The sequence below is a fragment of the Callospermophilus lateralis genome, chromosome 3 (assembly GCF_048772815.1).
Source record: "Callospermophilus lateralis isolate mCalLat2 chromosome 3, mCalLat2.hap1, whole genome shotgun sequence".
NCBI classification, from domain to species: domain Eukaryota; kingdom Metazoa; phylum Chordata; class Mammalia; order Rodentia; family Sciuridae; genus Callospermophilus; species Callospermophilus lateralis.
Genome location: NC_135307.1, coordinates 59,718,691 through 59,733,785, shown reverse-complemented (window position 1 = coordinate 59,733,785; position 15,095 = coordinate 59,718,691). Strand labels below are relative to the sequence as shown.

The window sequence follows — 15,095 nt, the reverse complement described above, 5'->3', positions numbered from 1 at the left end:
AAGTTACCTTCCCCCAGATTACCCTGGTTTTGTTCAATTTACTTTCAGGAATCACTGGGTCCTTTACTGCTTTTTACTGTCGTATACATAAGTTTATCTCTTGTCCAGCCAGTATCGGTTTCATCCTGGGCATATAGCTAGCAAAAATGGCCTCGCAACACAGCCTCCCAGACACAGGTGACTTTCAGAAGTCCTGTTCCCAGTACACCTTCTCAGGCTATAAGATGGCAGAGGAGCCTGATTTTTAAAATATATATGTATATGTAAGGTACTACAGTTGAAATTTTTATGATTTTTGTTTGTTTCTTAATAATTTGACTGCGATCCATTTAATGCATTTTGTGTGTGTGTATTGATTCTACTTAGAGTTCAGTTTCTTAGATCTATGGGTTGAAATTTTTTATGAATTTGGAAAATATTTGGCTACTCTTCAAAATTTCTACCCAAATCTCTCATCTACTTCCAGGACTCTAGCTGCATAGTTAATTCACTTGTTTCATAAGGCACCAAGGCTTGTTCTCTCTCTCTGCCCCTCATATCTGCACATAAGGGGGATTTCTTTGTTCTCTGTAATTTCTGTTGCCTTGACTTCAAGGTCATTGATCTTTTCCTCTGTAGTGTTCAGTCCACTGTTAAGTTCCTCTGGTGAGTTTTTTTTTAGATGTGATATTTTTCAAATCTAGACTTGACACACACATACAATGTATGTACATAATTTCTATTTCTCTACTAAGATTATCTGCTCACTTGTGTTCATGTTTTCTCTTAAATCCTTGAACATATTTATAATAGCAGTTTTCAGACCTTATCTACTTATTTCAACATCTGTATCATCTCTGGATCTGTTTCTATTAATTGTAAAGGGTGTTGCCCTCTTCCTTTAAAAGAATGAATTAACTAGGTCAGCTTGATCCTTTCAAGGCTTGCTGACTGTTTTTCTAGAGTATTCAGCAAGATCTTCCTCTGAGTGGAAACTTGGTTATCTCTCCTGGTACATCTCTGCTTTATGGTCCTCTTAGCTGTTTTCTAACATACTTTGCTTAGCTTGCTTTGCTCTTAGTATTCAGTCACAGATTTAAAGAAAACTCTTTGCAGATTTCTAGAGTTCAGCTTTCTTATTTTTAGTACTCTGCCCTTCAAATCATACCCCCAAGTTCTTCCAGTGAGACTTACTCTTTGGACTCCACCTTCTTATAACACTACTTTAGGAAGTGTCCCCAGGCAAAAAGCCAAAGTTGGGCTGTGGATTTTACCACAATATATTCACCTTCTCTCAAGAAACACATCCCTGTAATATCTGTCATCCACTGCCCCAAAACAGTTGTTTCATATAATTTGTATACACACACACACACACACACACACACACACATACACACATATTTATGCTACATGTGTAGTAGTTTATAGCATAACAGTCAGTTTTAATTATAGCCAGAACTGGATCATCTTTTAGAGATAAATGAGGATATATACTAGAAAGCCTCCCCACCTTTGTCATGGGCCAAAGACACACCCAAAGGCACTACCAGGGTTTTCTTTTTTAAAAAGTATATGTCCAGTCTACCACACAGAACAAAAATTGGAGGCTCCAGCATTCTGTTTGTAAGTTATGGCTATAATAATTTTAAGCCAGTAAAAAGGATTTTTTAAGGATACCTTTTATTACATGTTAAAACTTCTTAAATAATTATTTAAATGAAATCTCATTTTTACTGATACTTGTCTATTGGGATGTAGTTAATGTTTTTACTGTATCTTTAAATGATGAAATTCATTTTTTCTAGGAATTTTTGTAGTCTTTTAACTTATTATGAAAAGTGATATTTTATTTCCATATTTATACCTTTTATCGTGGATCTTCATCTTCATGTACTTCAATGCACTCTTCACTCCTGACCTGGGCCCTGGCATGAGCTCTGATACATGAATTCCCACTATGCTCCAAATCTCTATTCCTTTGAGCTTACTCTCACATTTGTTTAATGTTTCTACTGGAATGTCAAGGTCATTGATCCATCACTCTCTCTCTTCTTGCCAGTTATGACCAAAAGAAAAATCCTTTAGCTCATCTCTGTCTCAAAAGACTAAATGGTTCTTTATGAATTATAATAGTAATTCTTGAATTAAAATGTTTTAAAATCATGTTAAGTGAGTGATTAATGACCAAGGTCTTTTTCTTTTAGATTGTTTTTTAAAGTAGATACTGTTTTTATTCTGATCTTTTTTTACAAAAAAATTTATTATATACTGGTTTTGCTTATGTAATGAATTATGTACTTTTTATTTAATGAATTATGTACTTTTTATTGCTTTCTACAAATCTTATTTTTGGGGATAAATTCTAGATCCTATTTGAAAGTGCTTTTTCAGGACATTTTGTTTGCTAAGATTGTATTCAGGAAACTTGCATCTCTAATGCAAGTATGAATGTTGAAAAAAAACTTTATTGGCCTTTTAGTTACATTGGATTTTAGAATCTTAAAATTCTGTATACTTTATGAGTAAGTAATAAACCATCCTTTTCCCTGTTTGGGAATATTTCATATAAAAGTAGTTACTCACTGAATATTTCAAATAATTCTGAAATCAATCTGACCAGGCCAAATAAAATACACAGTAAAATGTATTGGATTCCTGAACATTATAATATTTAACAGAAGCCATTTGTTCTTTGGTCATCTACTTCTAATGAAGTTTTAAAATTTTCAATCAGAATTAAACAGAGGGGCTGGGGTTGTAGCTCAGTGGTAGAGCACTTGCCTAGCACATGTGAGGCACTGAGTTCATTCCCCAGAACCACATAACAATAAATAAACAAAGGTATGTGTCCATTTATAACTAAAAATATTTTTTAAAAAATTAAACAGACATATCAGGAAGACATTAGGTTATTACACTCTTTTGGTAAGACTGTAGTTAAAAATGTGTGTGTGTGTGTGTGTGTGTGTGTGTGTTATATTTTCCATTCCCCTTCTACCAGGACACAAACTTTCATCTCCAAGATTAACCCTTAAGAGATCGAGTTTATAAATATCTCGTATATATTTTGCAGTTGACAAATTACAATTTGAACCTCCTCTGAGAAAAGAAACAGAAGCACGGGATGAAATGGTAAGAATGATAACTTTTAAATTTTAAGAAAACTTATTTCAGTTAGACATAGTATAAGAAACAGAATCATATCCTCTTTTAAGCATTTTTTAAAAATATTTTTTAGTTGTTGATGTACCTTTATTTTTTATTTATTTATATGTAGTGTTGAGGATCAAACCTAGTGCCTCACACATTCTCTGTTACTGAGCCACAACCCCAGCCCCAAGCATTTTATATTGATAATGTATTTCACATACTCAAGTTTGATAAAGTTAGTAATTGGTGTATTTTGAGTAGTTAGAACATAACATGCTATTTCAGTCATTCATTTTGACTCTTTTGAGTCTTTTGAAGTATTTATATGAAACTACTAAACACTTATTTGGAAGCTTAGCTCAAAGTTCTTGGTACCTTTTTTCATATCTATTTTATTAGATCTATAGTAAATATATTTTTACAATGCCTTAAGTATTTTATTTGTGGGGCTGAGGATGTAACTCAGTGGTAGAGCACTTTCCTAGCATGCACAAGGCCCTGGCTTGAACCCAGCACTGCCAAAAAAGAAAAACAAAATAAAAGGTATGTCATTTGTTTATATGACTTCTTTTTTAACCAGTGCCCTTATTTTCAGACAACTACTTAGTTAACCCTTCTTTGGTCTAAAAGAAAAGACTAAATAAAGTATGATATTGTTAGAGTTGACCTAAAAGTTACCTTAATATCTATTTTATTTTCAATTAATAGAACTATATTTTTTAGAATAACATGTAGAAGAGTTGTTGTTCTTACTGTATGTGTCTGTGAGTCCTTAATTTCCATGCTAATAAGAAAAAGTAGTAGGACCATTAAATAAATAATTTAATAATGTTATTTAGTCCTGCATGCTAATGAAGTAGTGATGTAAGTAATTCAAAGTTGCTTTTTTGCTTTAGAACATACTAGCATATTGATAAAGAGGACTTGTCACAGGCTGGGATTGTGGCTCAGCGGTAGAGCGCTCACCTAGCATGTACAAGGCCCTGGGTTCGATCCTCAACACCGCATAGAAATAAACAAACAAAGTAAAGGTATTGTGTCTAACCAAAAAATAAATATTAAAAAAATAGGACTTGTTACATTTGAAGCTATATTTAGTATGTTTATAAAATTTCTTAAGTTCATGTCAACTGATAATGAGTCACTGACCTAAATAGGTCAAATGGCAAAGCAAAACTAGCTGAAGATTTAGAAACTGATTCAATGCCAATACATTAACAATCATGACACTGGAGTTTTTCTTGAATCAAAATGATGATTAGCATCTTTCAGTAATAAATAAGATTGTTAATATCTATAAAAGGAACTATATTTTTAATCTTCACAGGGAGTCTCATCAGACCCAAACTTTATATTACAGTGGAATCCTTTTGTTGATGGTTCAAATACTGGAAAGTAAGTTATTTCTGATTAATAATTTAATTTAATTTAATAAAAGTTATTAAATTACATAGAATAGTATTTGGTAGTAGAGGAATGAGATTTAATAAGCTTTAATTTTTTTCTTAAAAAAGTTGCCAATGTAAAGCTTCTGATTTTTTTTTTTAATTACCAAAAACCATCACATTGATCATTAATGCTTTTGTATTTTGTTTTAATCAAAATGTACTATGTACTATAATATATGGAAAGGTGACTCACAAGATGTCATGGTAAAAAATTACTGTAGTGGAAATCAGAAAGTCCCAGTTTTATCTCCACAGTGTAGTTACTTCATAATCTAGATTGGTGTCTTTCCTTTGGCAGTTAACTATAGGGCATGGCCTCATTGTTGTTGTTTACTTATATGTGTATTGCATTTACCTAGAGAACTCTTTCAAAATACAGATTCTGTGTCCCCACATTAGACATAGATATGGGGTTGTCAAACTGCATAGCCTATGAACCAGATCTGGCCTGCTGCCTATTTTTACACAGCTCGTGCACTAAAAATGGTATTTACATTTTTAATGCTTGGAAAAAAATCAAATGAAGAAGCCAGGTATGGTGGTGCACAACTATAATCCCAATGGCTCAAGAGGCGAGGCAGGAAGATTGAGAGTTCAAAGCCAGCCTCAGCAAAACGAGGTGCTAATAAGCAACTCATTGAGACCCTATCTCTAAGTAAAATACAAAATAGGACTGGGGATGTGGCTTAGTGGTCAAGTACCCCTGAGTTCAATCCCTGGTACCCACACACACAAAAAAAAATCAAATGAAGAATATTTTGTCATGTGAAAATCATATGAAATTCAGATTTCAGTGTCCATAAGTAAAGTTTTATCAGAACATAGCCTTCCTTGTTCATTAATTTATGTATCATCTAAAGATGCTTTTACTCTATATTAGCAGAGTTGCAACTACTTACCAAGCCTATGAGATTTACTGTTTGGCCCTTGACAGAAAAAATTTCCAACCTCTACTATACAATATTGTCTTCAAGACTGGAATCTAAAAATCCTAAAAGCTTTCCAGTTGATTGCAGTGACTGGATAAACATGTGTGACCATTGGGCTAGATCGGTACATGTCAAACTGATTTGCGTATTGAACTGGAGATCTCATTAAAATATACATTCTGATTCAGTAGGTAGAAATGATTCATTTATAAAAGTTCTCAAGTGGTGCCATTATCACTGGTCTGAGGATCATGTTTCAAGTAGTTTTTTGATAATAGCCACTTGAATCTTATGGGTATGAAATTTTTGATTTTTATTGTTGTTTTTTGTTCATTTTTTCTTTTGATGCTGGAGATTGAACTCAGGGTCTTGCATATGCTAAGTATGCATTTTACCACTGAGCTACACCCCTAGCCTGAATTTATTGTTTATTAGTAAGTTTAAATTAAATATCACAAAGCATAGCTATGAAGTAAAGACTTGGTGCCTTCTTTATAATATCTCTATTTTATAGTCACACTAGTACATTCTGACTGTATGAGGTCATAGTTTTTCCTCATATTCTATATCATTATCTATTTCTCTTTTAATACATGTAAATATTGTTGTTTTAAGTTATGGCCATTTATCACCATCTAAATTATATTTTTCCTCTTTATTAGATCAACCTCAAAACGTGCAGTACCACCTCCCCTACCTCCTAAGGTGAGCTGTTTAAGGACTTTGAACAATAAATCTTTTTTTAAATAATTAAATTTTTAAAATAATTTGATTGATTTTATTCAGAGTCAGAAGTGTCTCAAATATATTTTAGATGAATACAGTTTTCTTCAGAAGGGAGACATGAAGATGTAAAATATATAGTAAAGAAGATTTCATGAGAAATAGATTTCTTAAAAGAATTTATCAGTATATTATAATAATACATAAAAGTGGCATTTATTGTGATATATTCCTTCCTATGTGCACATAATTTGGTCAGTTTCATTCCACAAAGTCTTCCCTTTCCCCTCCTCTTCTTTTATTGGTCTCCCTGAGAAATAGAATATTTTTAACAGATATTAGAAAAAGAAAAATATAGATCATTGCTCATTTGAGAAAATATTTGACTGCATGGATTATTTATAATCCTTATTTATTACTGTAGTTTGACATTTATGTAGTCATACTTAATTGAGTTACTGTCCTTGTTTCCACTATTAAATATTTTATGGACTGTTTACATCATCTCTATTGGTTATAAAAAATTTTATCAATTTTGGTTGAGCTGATTAAAAATTACATGTTAAGTTCAGAGTTGTTTTGGAACAGTAACCTAACTCTTGCTTACTTTGCTCACTTAGCACAGTGAGTTGAACTAAATACTAGGAAGAAAAAGGTGCATCCCCTACCTCCTAAAGTCTTTGAAGCCTAATAACTAAATTCTGTATCTAGATTTTTCAAAGTACTTTTTTGTTTTTTAATCACTAGCCAAGGATAAACAGTTACCCTGAAGACAACCTCCAAGATGAAGAAAAATCATCAACTATAAAACGTTGCCCTGATTTAGAGAACAGAGCTCCTCAAGTTCTCAGAAGACAGAGTAGCCCAAGTTGTGGTCCTGTAGCAGAGACTTCCTCTTTGGGTATGGCTAGCAGTGTCAGCAGCCCTCGAGTGCGTACGGCTAGATACTGTGATCTGGGTAAATAAATCAAAGTGGAAAGAAAGCCACATTGTTCCTGTTTTAAAGAATATCTTTCTTCTGTAGTCAGTCCTATTACAGTTTAAAGCTTTATGGGGTTCTTTAATTCCAAATAGATGGTCTATAAATAAATTCTGTCCACTTCAACTCTAATTTGATTCCTTATTAAATATTATAGGACCTAGCCACACATGCTTGTGCACACCTCTGATCCCAATGACTAGGGAGGCTGAGGCAGGAGGATTACAAGTTCAAGGCCAGCCTCGGCAACTTAGTGAGACCCTGATTCAAAATTTAAAAAACAAATAGTACTATAGGACCTATAAGGATGAATACTTATTCCTGCCCTCCTGGAGATTAGAGGCTATGGCAAAAGTTGTATTTATGTATACAAAACATTAGAAAAGACAACTTGTATGAGAGTCTCATAAAATAATAACTGTATGTAATAGAATATCTGAGATTTCTGAGGGAGGTAAGGATGGAGAAAAGAGAAAGTAGACTCTTGACAGGTAGTAAAGGGCTTAATGAGCCTTCAGTAGGTGAAGCCAGTGCTGACAGACATTTTTGGAAAATAAGAAAGAAGAGTCAATGCACTGAGGCAGGAAAACCTGAATTAAGTTTTAAGTACACTCCACTAGGGGATAGTGTGATATTTAAAAGATAGGACTGAAAATGTGGATTAAAATTCAATTGGAAAAGGTCTTGGATATCAATGTAACCATGTTAGGAGATTTTATTTTTCCTTACACTATGGAAAGACATTTATAATTTTCATAGGTTAAGAGCATGGCTAAAGATACAGTGCAACAACTGTAGAATCTAGAGGAAGGGACCAAAGATAACTCATCTGACAGTAGAAAATATTCTTCCATAACAAATCACTAAAGGGGAAGACAAGTCATGAGGGAAAGGAAAAATTGTTTTTCAAAGGGTGTATTTATTTGTTTGATCATTCAACTTTTAACTATGATTCTCTTTAGGAAATGGTGATGGTATTTCAAAACTGATTAGTGAAAATACAGAAGGATCAGCACAAGCACCACAGTTACCTCGAAAAAAGGACAAGCGAGACTTCCCTGTAAGTTCAACAGGCATTTAGCAATTAATTGTAACTAATCATGTATTTATTATGCAAGAGAAATAATCTGTTTAATTTGAGAATTTGCCTATGTGGAGCAAGATGGGATGGTCTTGTCCCAGCTACTTGTGAGGCTGACATAGGAGGATAGCTTGAGCCCAAGAGTTCAGAGCCAACCTGAGCAACATAGCAAGACCCCATCTCTCTCAAAGAAAAGAATTCAAATAACTAAATATCTGAATGGATAAAGGTTTTATTTTTTTGTTTCGAGGCTCAGGAAGTCTTATGATATTAAAAATTATTTTTTCCACAGAAACCAGCCATCAATGGTCTACCACCCACCCCAAAAGTACTGGTAAAGAATATTTTTATATGACTTATTTGCCATGTTTTATGTCTTTAGAAGCAGCAGAAGTAGATTTGCTATAGGGTATGTTATAATGAGCCATTGAAATCAATGATACTACAAAATAGAAAGGTATTAGATGCATTTGGATAGTTCATGGATCAAATCATTTACCCTAATTTGAGTGAATTGGTTAGAACTTAGAGACAATTTCTCATTTTATAAATACTGGCAGTTGGGTTCTCAGATTAGCCTAAAAAGGCCAATTTAATTTTAGTGTGATAATGTTAATAGTAATGTGTCCTCTTGCTTATGTGAATTAAATATCTTTCTACCCCTGAAGTCATTTTCACATTGGACTCTGTACAGTGAAATGGGAAACTTATGTTAATATTTATTCTCAGCCTGTATGGTAGTTCAACCAGTCATGTGAATGGGATGCTTTATAAACTGTACTTTTTTATATAGTAAAAGTCTAATAAGTGTAAAATATCATAATGATTTTTCTAACACTATTTAAAATTATATAATCAAATAAGTCAATATTTTTTTTCTTTATAAATAAGATGGGAGCATGTTTTTCAAAAGTTTTTGATGGCTGTCCTTTGAAAATTAATTGTGCAACATCCTGGATACATCCTGATACAAAAGGTAAAACTTCTGAATATTATGCATCTCCAATAAAACAATTGGATCTTTATAACTGAGATTTTTACTTTAAAAATATGATGTTAGAGAATAGACTAATTGGTATAGGAACCTGTGACAACTTAAATAGATAGTTAGGGTTTGGTTTAACACATTAAAACTTAAGAGTGTGTAGGATCCATTCTTGATTAAAAGAGACTAGAGATATCAAAATTGATTGCATCCTTACTTTGGAATTTTCTCTTACTCTAAAAAAACATTACTAGGACAATTATCTCAACCAGTAAGATCTGTAGATTAGGAAATAGTATTGTTATGTGTACTATTCTCTGGTAATATACAACTGGTTAAAATACATCCTGAAATATTTAGGCATAAAGGGGCTTTTGTGTCTGAAATGGTTCAGGAAACAAAATGCACATAGGGGAGAAAGAATGAAAAGATGAAACATAAGTGGTAAATGATCAGCATTTGGGGAATCTGTGTTAAGGTATTCAGGAATTCTTTATACTATTACACATTTTCTGTAAGTCTGAAATGATGTCAAAATAGTTATTTTTCTAAGTTTAAACTATATATTTTTAAAGTGAGGAAGCCTAACAGAGAGAGGGAATTTTTTTAATGTTTATTATTTATTTTTTAGTTCTCGGTGGACATAACATCTTTATTTTATTTTTATGTGGTGCTGAGGATCGAACCCAGCGCCCTGTGCATGCCAAGGAAGCATAACATATAGAGGCAAAAATGTGTAATCAAATAGTCCGAGTTTGAATTGTAGCTGCCAGGTGATTTGGAAAATAAGCTTAACACCCCTGGTTTTCATTGTAATCATTTGTAATGTGAATACTCTTAATGCTTACTTTGTAAGAAAGGAAAGCACCTGCCTGAGTATAATCAATAAAGGGGTTCAGGAAATGTTTGTTTTAATTGCTTTAAAATGATCTGCTTTAAATACCACTATTAGAATGTATAACAAAAATTTTTCAATAGAAAGGAAATATATTTTTGTTTGAAACTTTGTATTTGGTATAATTTCAGACTTACAGAAAAGTTATAAAAATAGCACAAGAAACTACTATATATATACTCAAAATCATTAATTGCTTCTATTTTGCCTCATTCATTTTACCATTTTCTATCTATTGGAGACCTCATGCTCCTCTGCTTCAGTGTATATTTCCTAGCATCAAGAATCATCACTTGGAGAAAAAAAAAAAAAAAGAATCATCACTTGGGCCGGGGGAATAGCTCAGCAGTTGAGCGCTTGTCTAGCATGCCCAAAGCCCTGGGTCCAATCCCCAGCACCATGGAAAAGAAATCATCACTAAAATAAAACAGTACAATGAAAAAGATCAGGAAACTTGTCACTGATGTAATACTGTTTTTCTGTCCATCATGTTTAAATTTTATTGTCCCAATAGTATTCTCCCTAGTTTCCACCCTGTTTTTTTTATTTCCCCAATCCAACATTTAATTCAAGATTACATATTACATTTATTCAGTTGGCACTTATACATTCTAATTTCATTCAGTGAAATAGGATCCATCACTATTATTTATTTTCACACATAAATTGTGCTGGAATTTTTGTTTAAAGTGTCCTAATCGTTTTTGAGCACTTCCTTACTTTCTGGCACTGCAGAATTTCTAGGCTCATCTTATACTTTCCTGTCCCCAGAATAGGACTCAGTCTCCAAGAAGCCCTGACTCTTTTTAGTATAAACAGTATTTAGAAACCAAGATCTGAATTCTTGGTATTTCACTGTGGTGTGTCATGACTTATGATTAATGTACTTTTCTTGTTTAAGTGCATTTGAGGTTTCTTACAAAAATAGTTACTTACTATAACAAAAAAAAATTAAATATAAAAATAATGTTGAAGGGAAGGATTATATAGTAAGATAAATTCAGAGTGAGTTGGTATAACAAAATATATCTTTAAAAAAAAGAAGAGAAGTGTTTAGGAAAGAAATAAGGTGGCATGAATTTTAGAAAATAATTTTACTTTGGCTGTCTGACTCTTAATATCAATATAAAATCATTAGTAAATTATTTCAGAAAATAATAATAAACAATTTATGAACTGTTTTAGATCAGTACATTATTTTTGGAACTGAAGATGGTATTTACACATTGAATCTCAATGAGCTACATGAGGCCACTATGGAACAGGTAATGAGGTATTTTAACTAAAAAAAATAGTTTGGACAAATTGAATAAAAAAAGTATTTTAATTTTTAATCAATTTATTGATTAATAATAAATTCTAAATTTATTCAAATTCTAATTTTCATGATTTAAATATTTAAAAGGTTGACAGTGAACCTTTTACATGTTCCTGTTGATTTTTTTCCCTAAGATTTTGATAATTTACTAAAAGACAGAAAATAGTTATTTTTCTAGAACTAATTTATTTGTTTTGTGTGGTGCTAGGGATCAAACTCAGAGCCTTGCATATTCTAGGCACGTGCTCTACCACTGAGTTATATCTCTAGCAGTACTATTTTAGAATGTTGGAAGGATAGGGATAAGAAAATGAAAATTGCATGGCTTATCTTCTCTCTCTTTCTCTCTTTTTAGTTATTTCCACGGAAGTGTACTTGGCTATATGTTATCAATAATACTTTAATGTCATTATCAGGTATGTATTTGGCAATAAAGAATAAACATAGACAAGTAGACATATTAAATTTTAGTATATACTACATCAAAATGTTATTTATAATTTTATGTAACTGTATTATAGTAACTTTAGGACTTGGAGATGTTTTCTTCTCAAACCATTTAAGCTTCTAAATACTTGGGGGAGTGTGAAGGGGCAGGTAGCACAGTGATTAATACCTGTGGCCATTCCATTAAGCTCAGCCTCCCCAGCGATTGAATATTAACAGCTGAAGGGCAAGAAGTAGATTGAACTGCTCTTTTCTGTGTGATATTTAGCAAGTCACTTACCTTCTTGGACTGTTTTCTTATTTGTCAAAATGAGGGTAATGGGATTAGAACGGTTTTATGAGGTTGTTGTGAGGGTTAAATGAATTGATATCCAAAGTGCTTAGTAAATTGTGAAGTCTTAGGCAGATGTTTGGTGGTGGCATTCAGGTTGTTCTGAACCACATTAATCCACTGCCTTGGATTAATGTTTTAAAGGTTCTTAAGTGAGGTGATTCCAGAGCAACCTATTCTAATTCTGGTTATTGTGGGTTTTCTTTTTTGGTTGTTGGTAGTAGTGAATGGATGGGTGGATGGTATTTTTAAACTTGTTTGTTTGTTTGTTTTGGCCCTTTAAGTTTCAAATTTGCAAACATAATAAATATTCACACAGGTTTTCAGAGTTACCATAAGTGATATATTTATTGCTCAACTTCAGATTTTATAGATGTTCTGCATCTGGGATGGTAAGACAAAGTGGGTTTTAATTCATACCTACCAGACCATATCTTCTTACATTTTAGATATAAATTGCTAGCTAGAGGTTTCATTCTGAAAGTAGAGAACAGAACAGTAATTATTATTTCTCTCTAGTAAGGATTCTTCAGAGATCTGTATATTTGAGCTACTGACAGTATTTATGAGAGCATTTTGTTTGTACATAAATGACTTCTAAAAAGTAGGGGAGCTCAAAAGAATACTTAATCTTTTTGACTTTAGTTATACTTTCCCAAAACCGGTTTTCATGTTTTAGCAAATATTAATATACTATATTACTTTTGTGAAAAGAAACTTAAACCCAATTCTGTCCAAGTTAACAATTCTAAATTTCACACAAAATTACTTTTCTCTTTCTTGCTGCTTTTATCCCTGGTCATAATTGTCTTCAGAAATAAGCTTAAGAACTACACAGGGTAATCATATATATATTTACAAAGTAACTATGGGAAAGCAGGGGAGATTAATTTATAAGTTAGTTCTGTCTTCTGATCAAATTGACTTACAAAACTGGTAGAAGGTAGATAGCAGAGGTCAACAGGAGAAAACTTTTTTGTCCATGTACGCGTGGGTAGCTGGATACCTGGCTAGCTGGATAACTGTGTGTATAGGAGAAACAGAGGGGAAGAGTGGTATAGTGTGAACCAGAGTGTTTCTATTCTGAGAAAATAAAGATAATTTTGTTAAGCTAAGATTATACATAGAAGAAAAAATATTACGTGTGTGTGTATATATATATATATATATATATATATATATATATATATATACATTTTTCTAATAATAAAAAGGTAAATACTGTTTATGTTGTTATATTACCACACCATATATAATGAGAAGCAAAAAAGATAGTTACCTTGTCTTCCACTGCTTAACACAGCTAATGTTTTTGATGAAATGAAAATGTACCCCATTTATACTTTTATTTTGGCTTATAATATTGGTTTATCTTACTTTTCTTACAATTTCATCCCATTTTGTTTGAATTCATTCACAATTATTTTAATCTAAGATAATTTGATAAATTATGGATAAGTAGTCTATCCCAGAGAGAGAATACAGTTTTATAGGAATTTCCACTTTGTACCAAAATTATTATATACACATCATTGTAACTTGATTTATAAGGTTTTGTACATCAGTGTTTAACAGTTTCCTTTTCTGTGCTGGCATCATGAAAGTTTACATATATTCAGCCCAAATCACTTACTTGTCAGAATATACCAAATTTGAGTATTATGAAGCAGAATTATCTACTCACTTAAAAATTACTTTTTTAAAATGGTATTAACTGAGATTCTTTATTTGCTTTGTTTTCTTCTCTTTTGACCTTTGAACATTACTGGACTCCTCATTTTAGAAGGTAATTTTATGTATATTTTTTACTTGAAAATGTATTTCTCTGCTAGATATGATTCTATTAAAAGTAACATGTTGCTTGCTCTTTTGTAGGGAAAACGTTTCAGCTCTACTCCCATAATCTTATTGCTTTGTTTGAACAAGCCAAAAAGCCAGGATTAGCTGCCCACATTCAGACCCACAGATTTCCAGACCGAATACTGCCAAGGTACAGAATACCATCTTGACTCTGATGGGAGTCATTTTTAAAACAACCAGTATTCTTTGCCCAGTAAAAAACCAAAACAAAACAAGTTCCTTAGGCCAGGTGTAGTGGTACACACCTGTAATCCCAGCTACTTTTTTTTTTCCATTTATTTTCCATAGTTTTATTTCGGTAAAATTGAAGTACAATAAAATGCACATATTTGAAGTATGAAATTGGATCAGTTTTGACATGTATGAAACAATACAATCAATATTAAAAGCATTTCCATTACTTTTTTTTTTTTTTTTTTACATTTGAAATCATGCAGACTGTGTTTCCTGCATGATTTATTACATTAGAAATCAATCACCTTTAAAAACAACATACTACTACAGGGACAGCCACATCAATGTTTATAGCAGCACAATTCACAATAGCTAAATTGTGGAAGCAACCCAGATGCCCTTCAGTAGATAAATGGATAAAAAAAATGTGGCATTTATATACAATGGACTATTACTCAACAATAAAAGAGAATAAAATCATGGCATTTGCAGGTAAATGGATGGAATTAGAGAAGATAATGCTAAGTGATGTTAGCCAATCCCAAAAAAACAAATGCCGGATGTTTTCTTTGATATAAGGAAATTGATTCATAGTGAGATAGGGATGAGGAGCATGGGAGGAATCGAGGAACTCTACATAGGGCAGAGGGGTGGGAGGGTAGGGAGGGGAGGGGGCATGGGGTAATTAATGATGGTTGAGTGTGAAGATCATTATTATCCAAAGTACATGTATGAGGACATGAATTGGTGCAAGTATACTACATATACAACAGAGATATGAAAAATTTAGCTC

The 15,095-nt window shown here is 32.4% G+C and overlaps 1 protein-coding gene across 1 annotated transcript in view; it reads left to right on the top strand.

Annotated features, from left to right (window-relative positions):
- Nucleotides 1-15,095, top strand: part of Map4k5 (mitogen-activated protein kinase kinase kinase kinase 5) — a 113,279-nt gene that overhangs the window by 70,651 nt on the left and 27,533 nt on the right. The window contains exons 14-24 of the mRNA XM_076850272.2: nucleotides 3,056-3,114; nucleotides 4,460-4,527; nucleotides 6,172-6,214; nucleotides 6,980-7,133; nucleotides 8,174-8,271; nucleotides 8,585-8,626; nucleotides 9,184-9,268; nucleotides 11,358-11,437; nucleotides 11,846-11,906; nucleotides 13,209-13,211; nucleotides 14,144-14,258. Coding sequence (XP_076706387.1) covers nucleotides 3,056-3,114; nucleotides 4,460-4,527; nucleotides 6,172-6,214; nucleotides 6,980-7,133; nucleotides 8,174-8,271; nucleotides 8,585-8,626; nucleotides 9,184-9,268; nucleotides 11,358-11,437; nucleotides 11,846-11,906; nucleotides 13,209-13,211; nucleotides 14,144-14,258 — 808 coding nt within the window. The remainder of the gene's footprint in view (nucleotides 1-3,055; nucleotides 3,115-4,459; nucleotides 4,528-6,171; nucleotides 6,215-6,979; nucleotides 7,134-8,173; nucleotides 8,272-8,584; nucleotides 8,627-9,183; nucleotides 9,269-11,357; nucleotides 11,438-11,845; nucleotides 11,907-13,208; nucleotides 13,212-14,143; nucleotides 14,259-15,095) is intronic.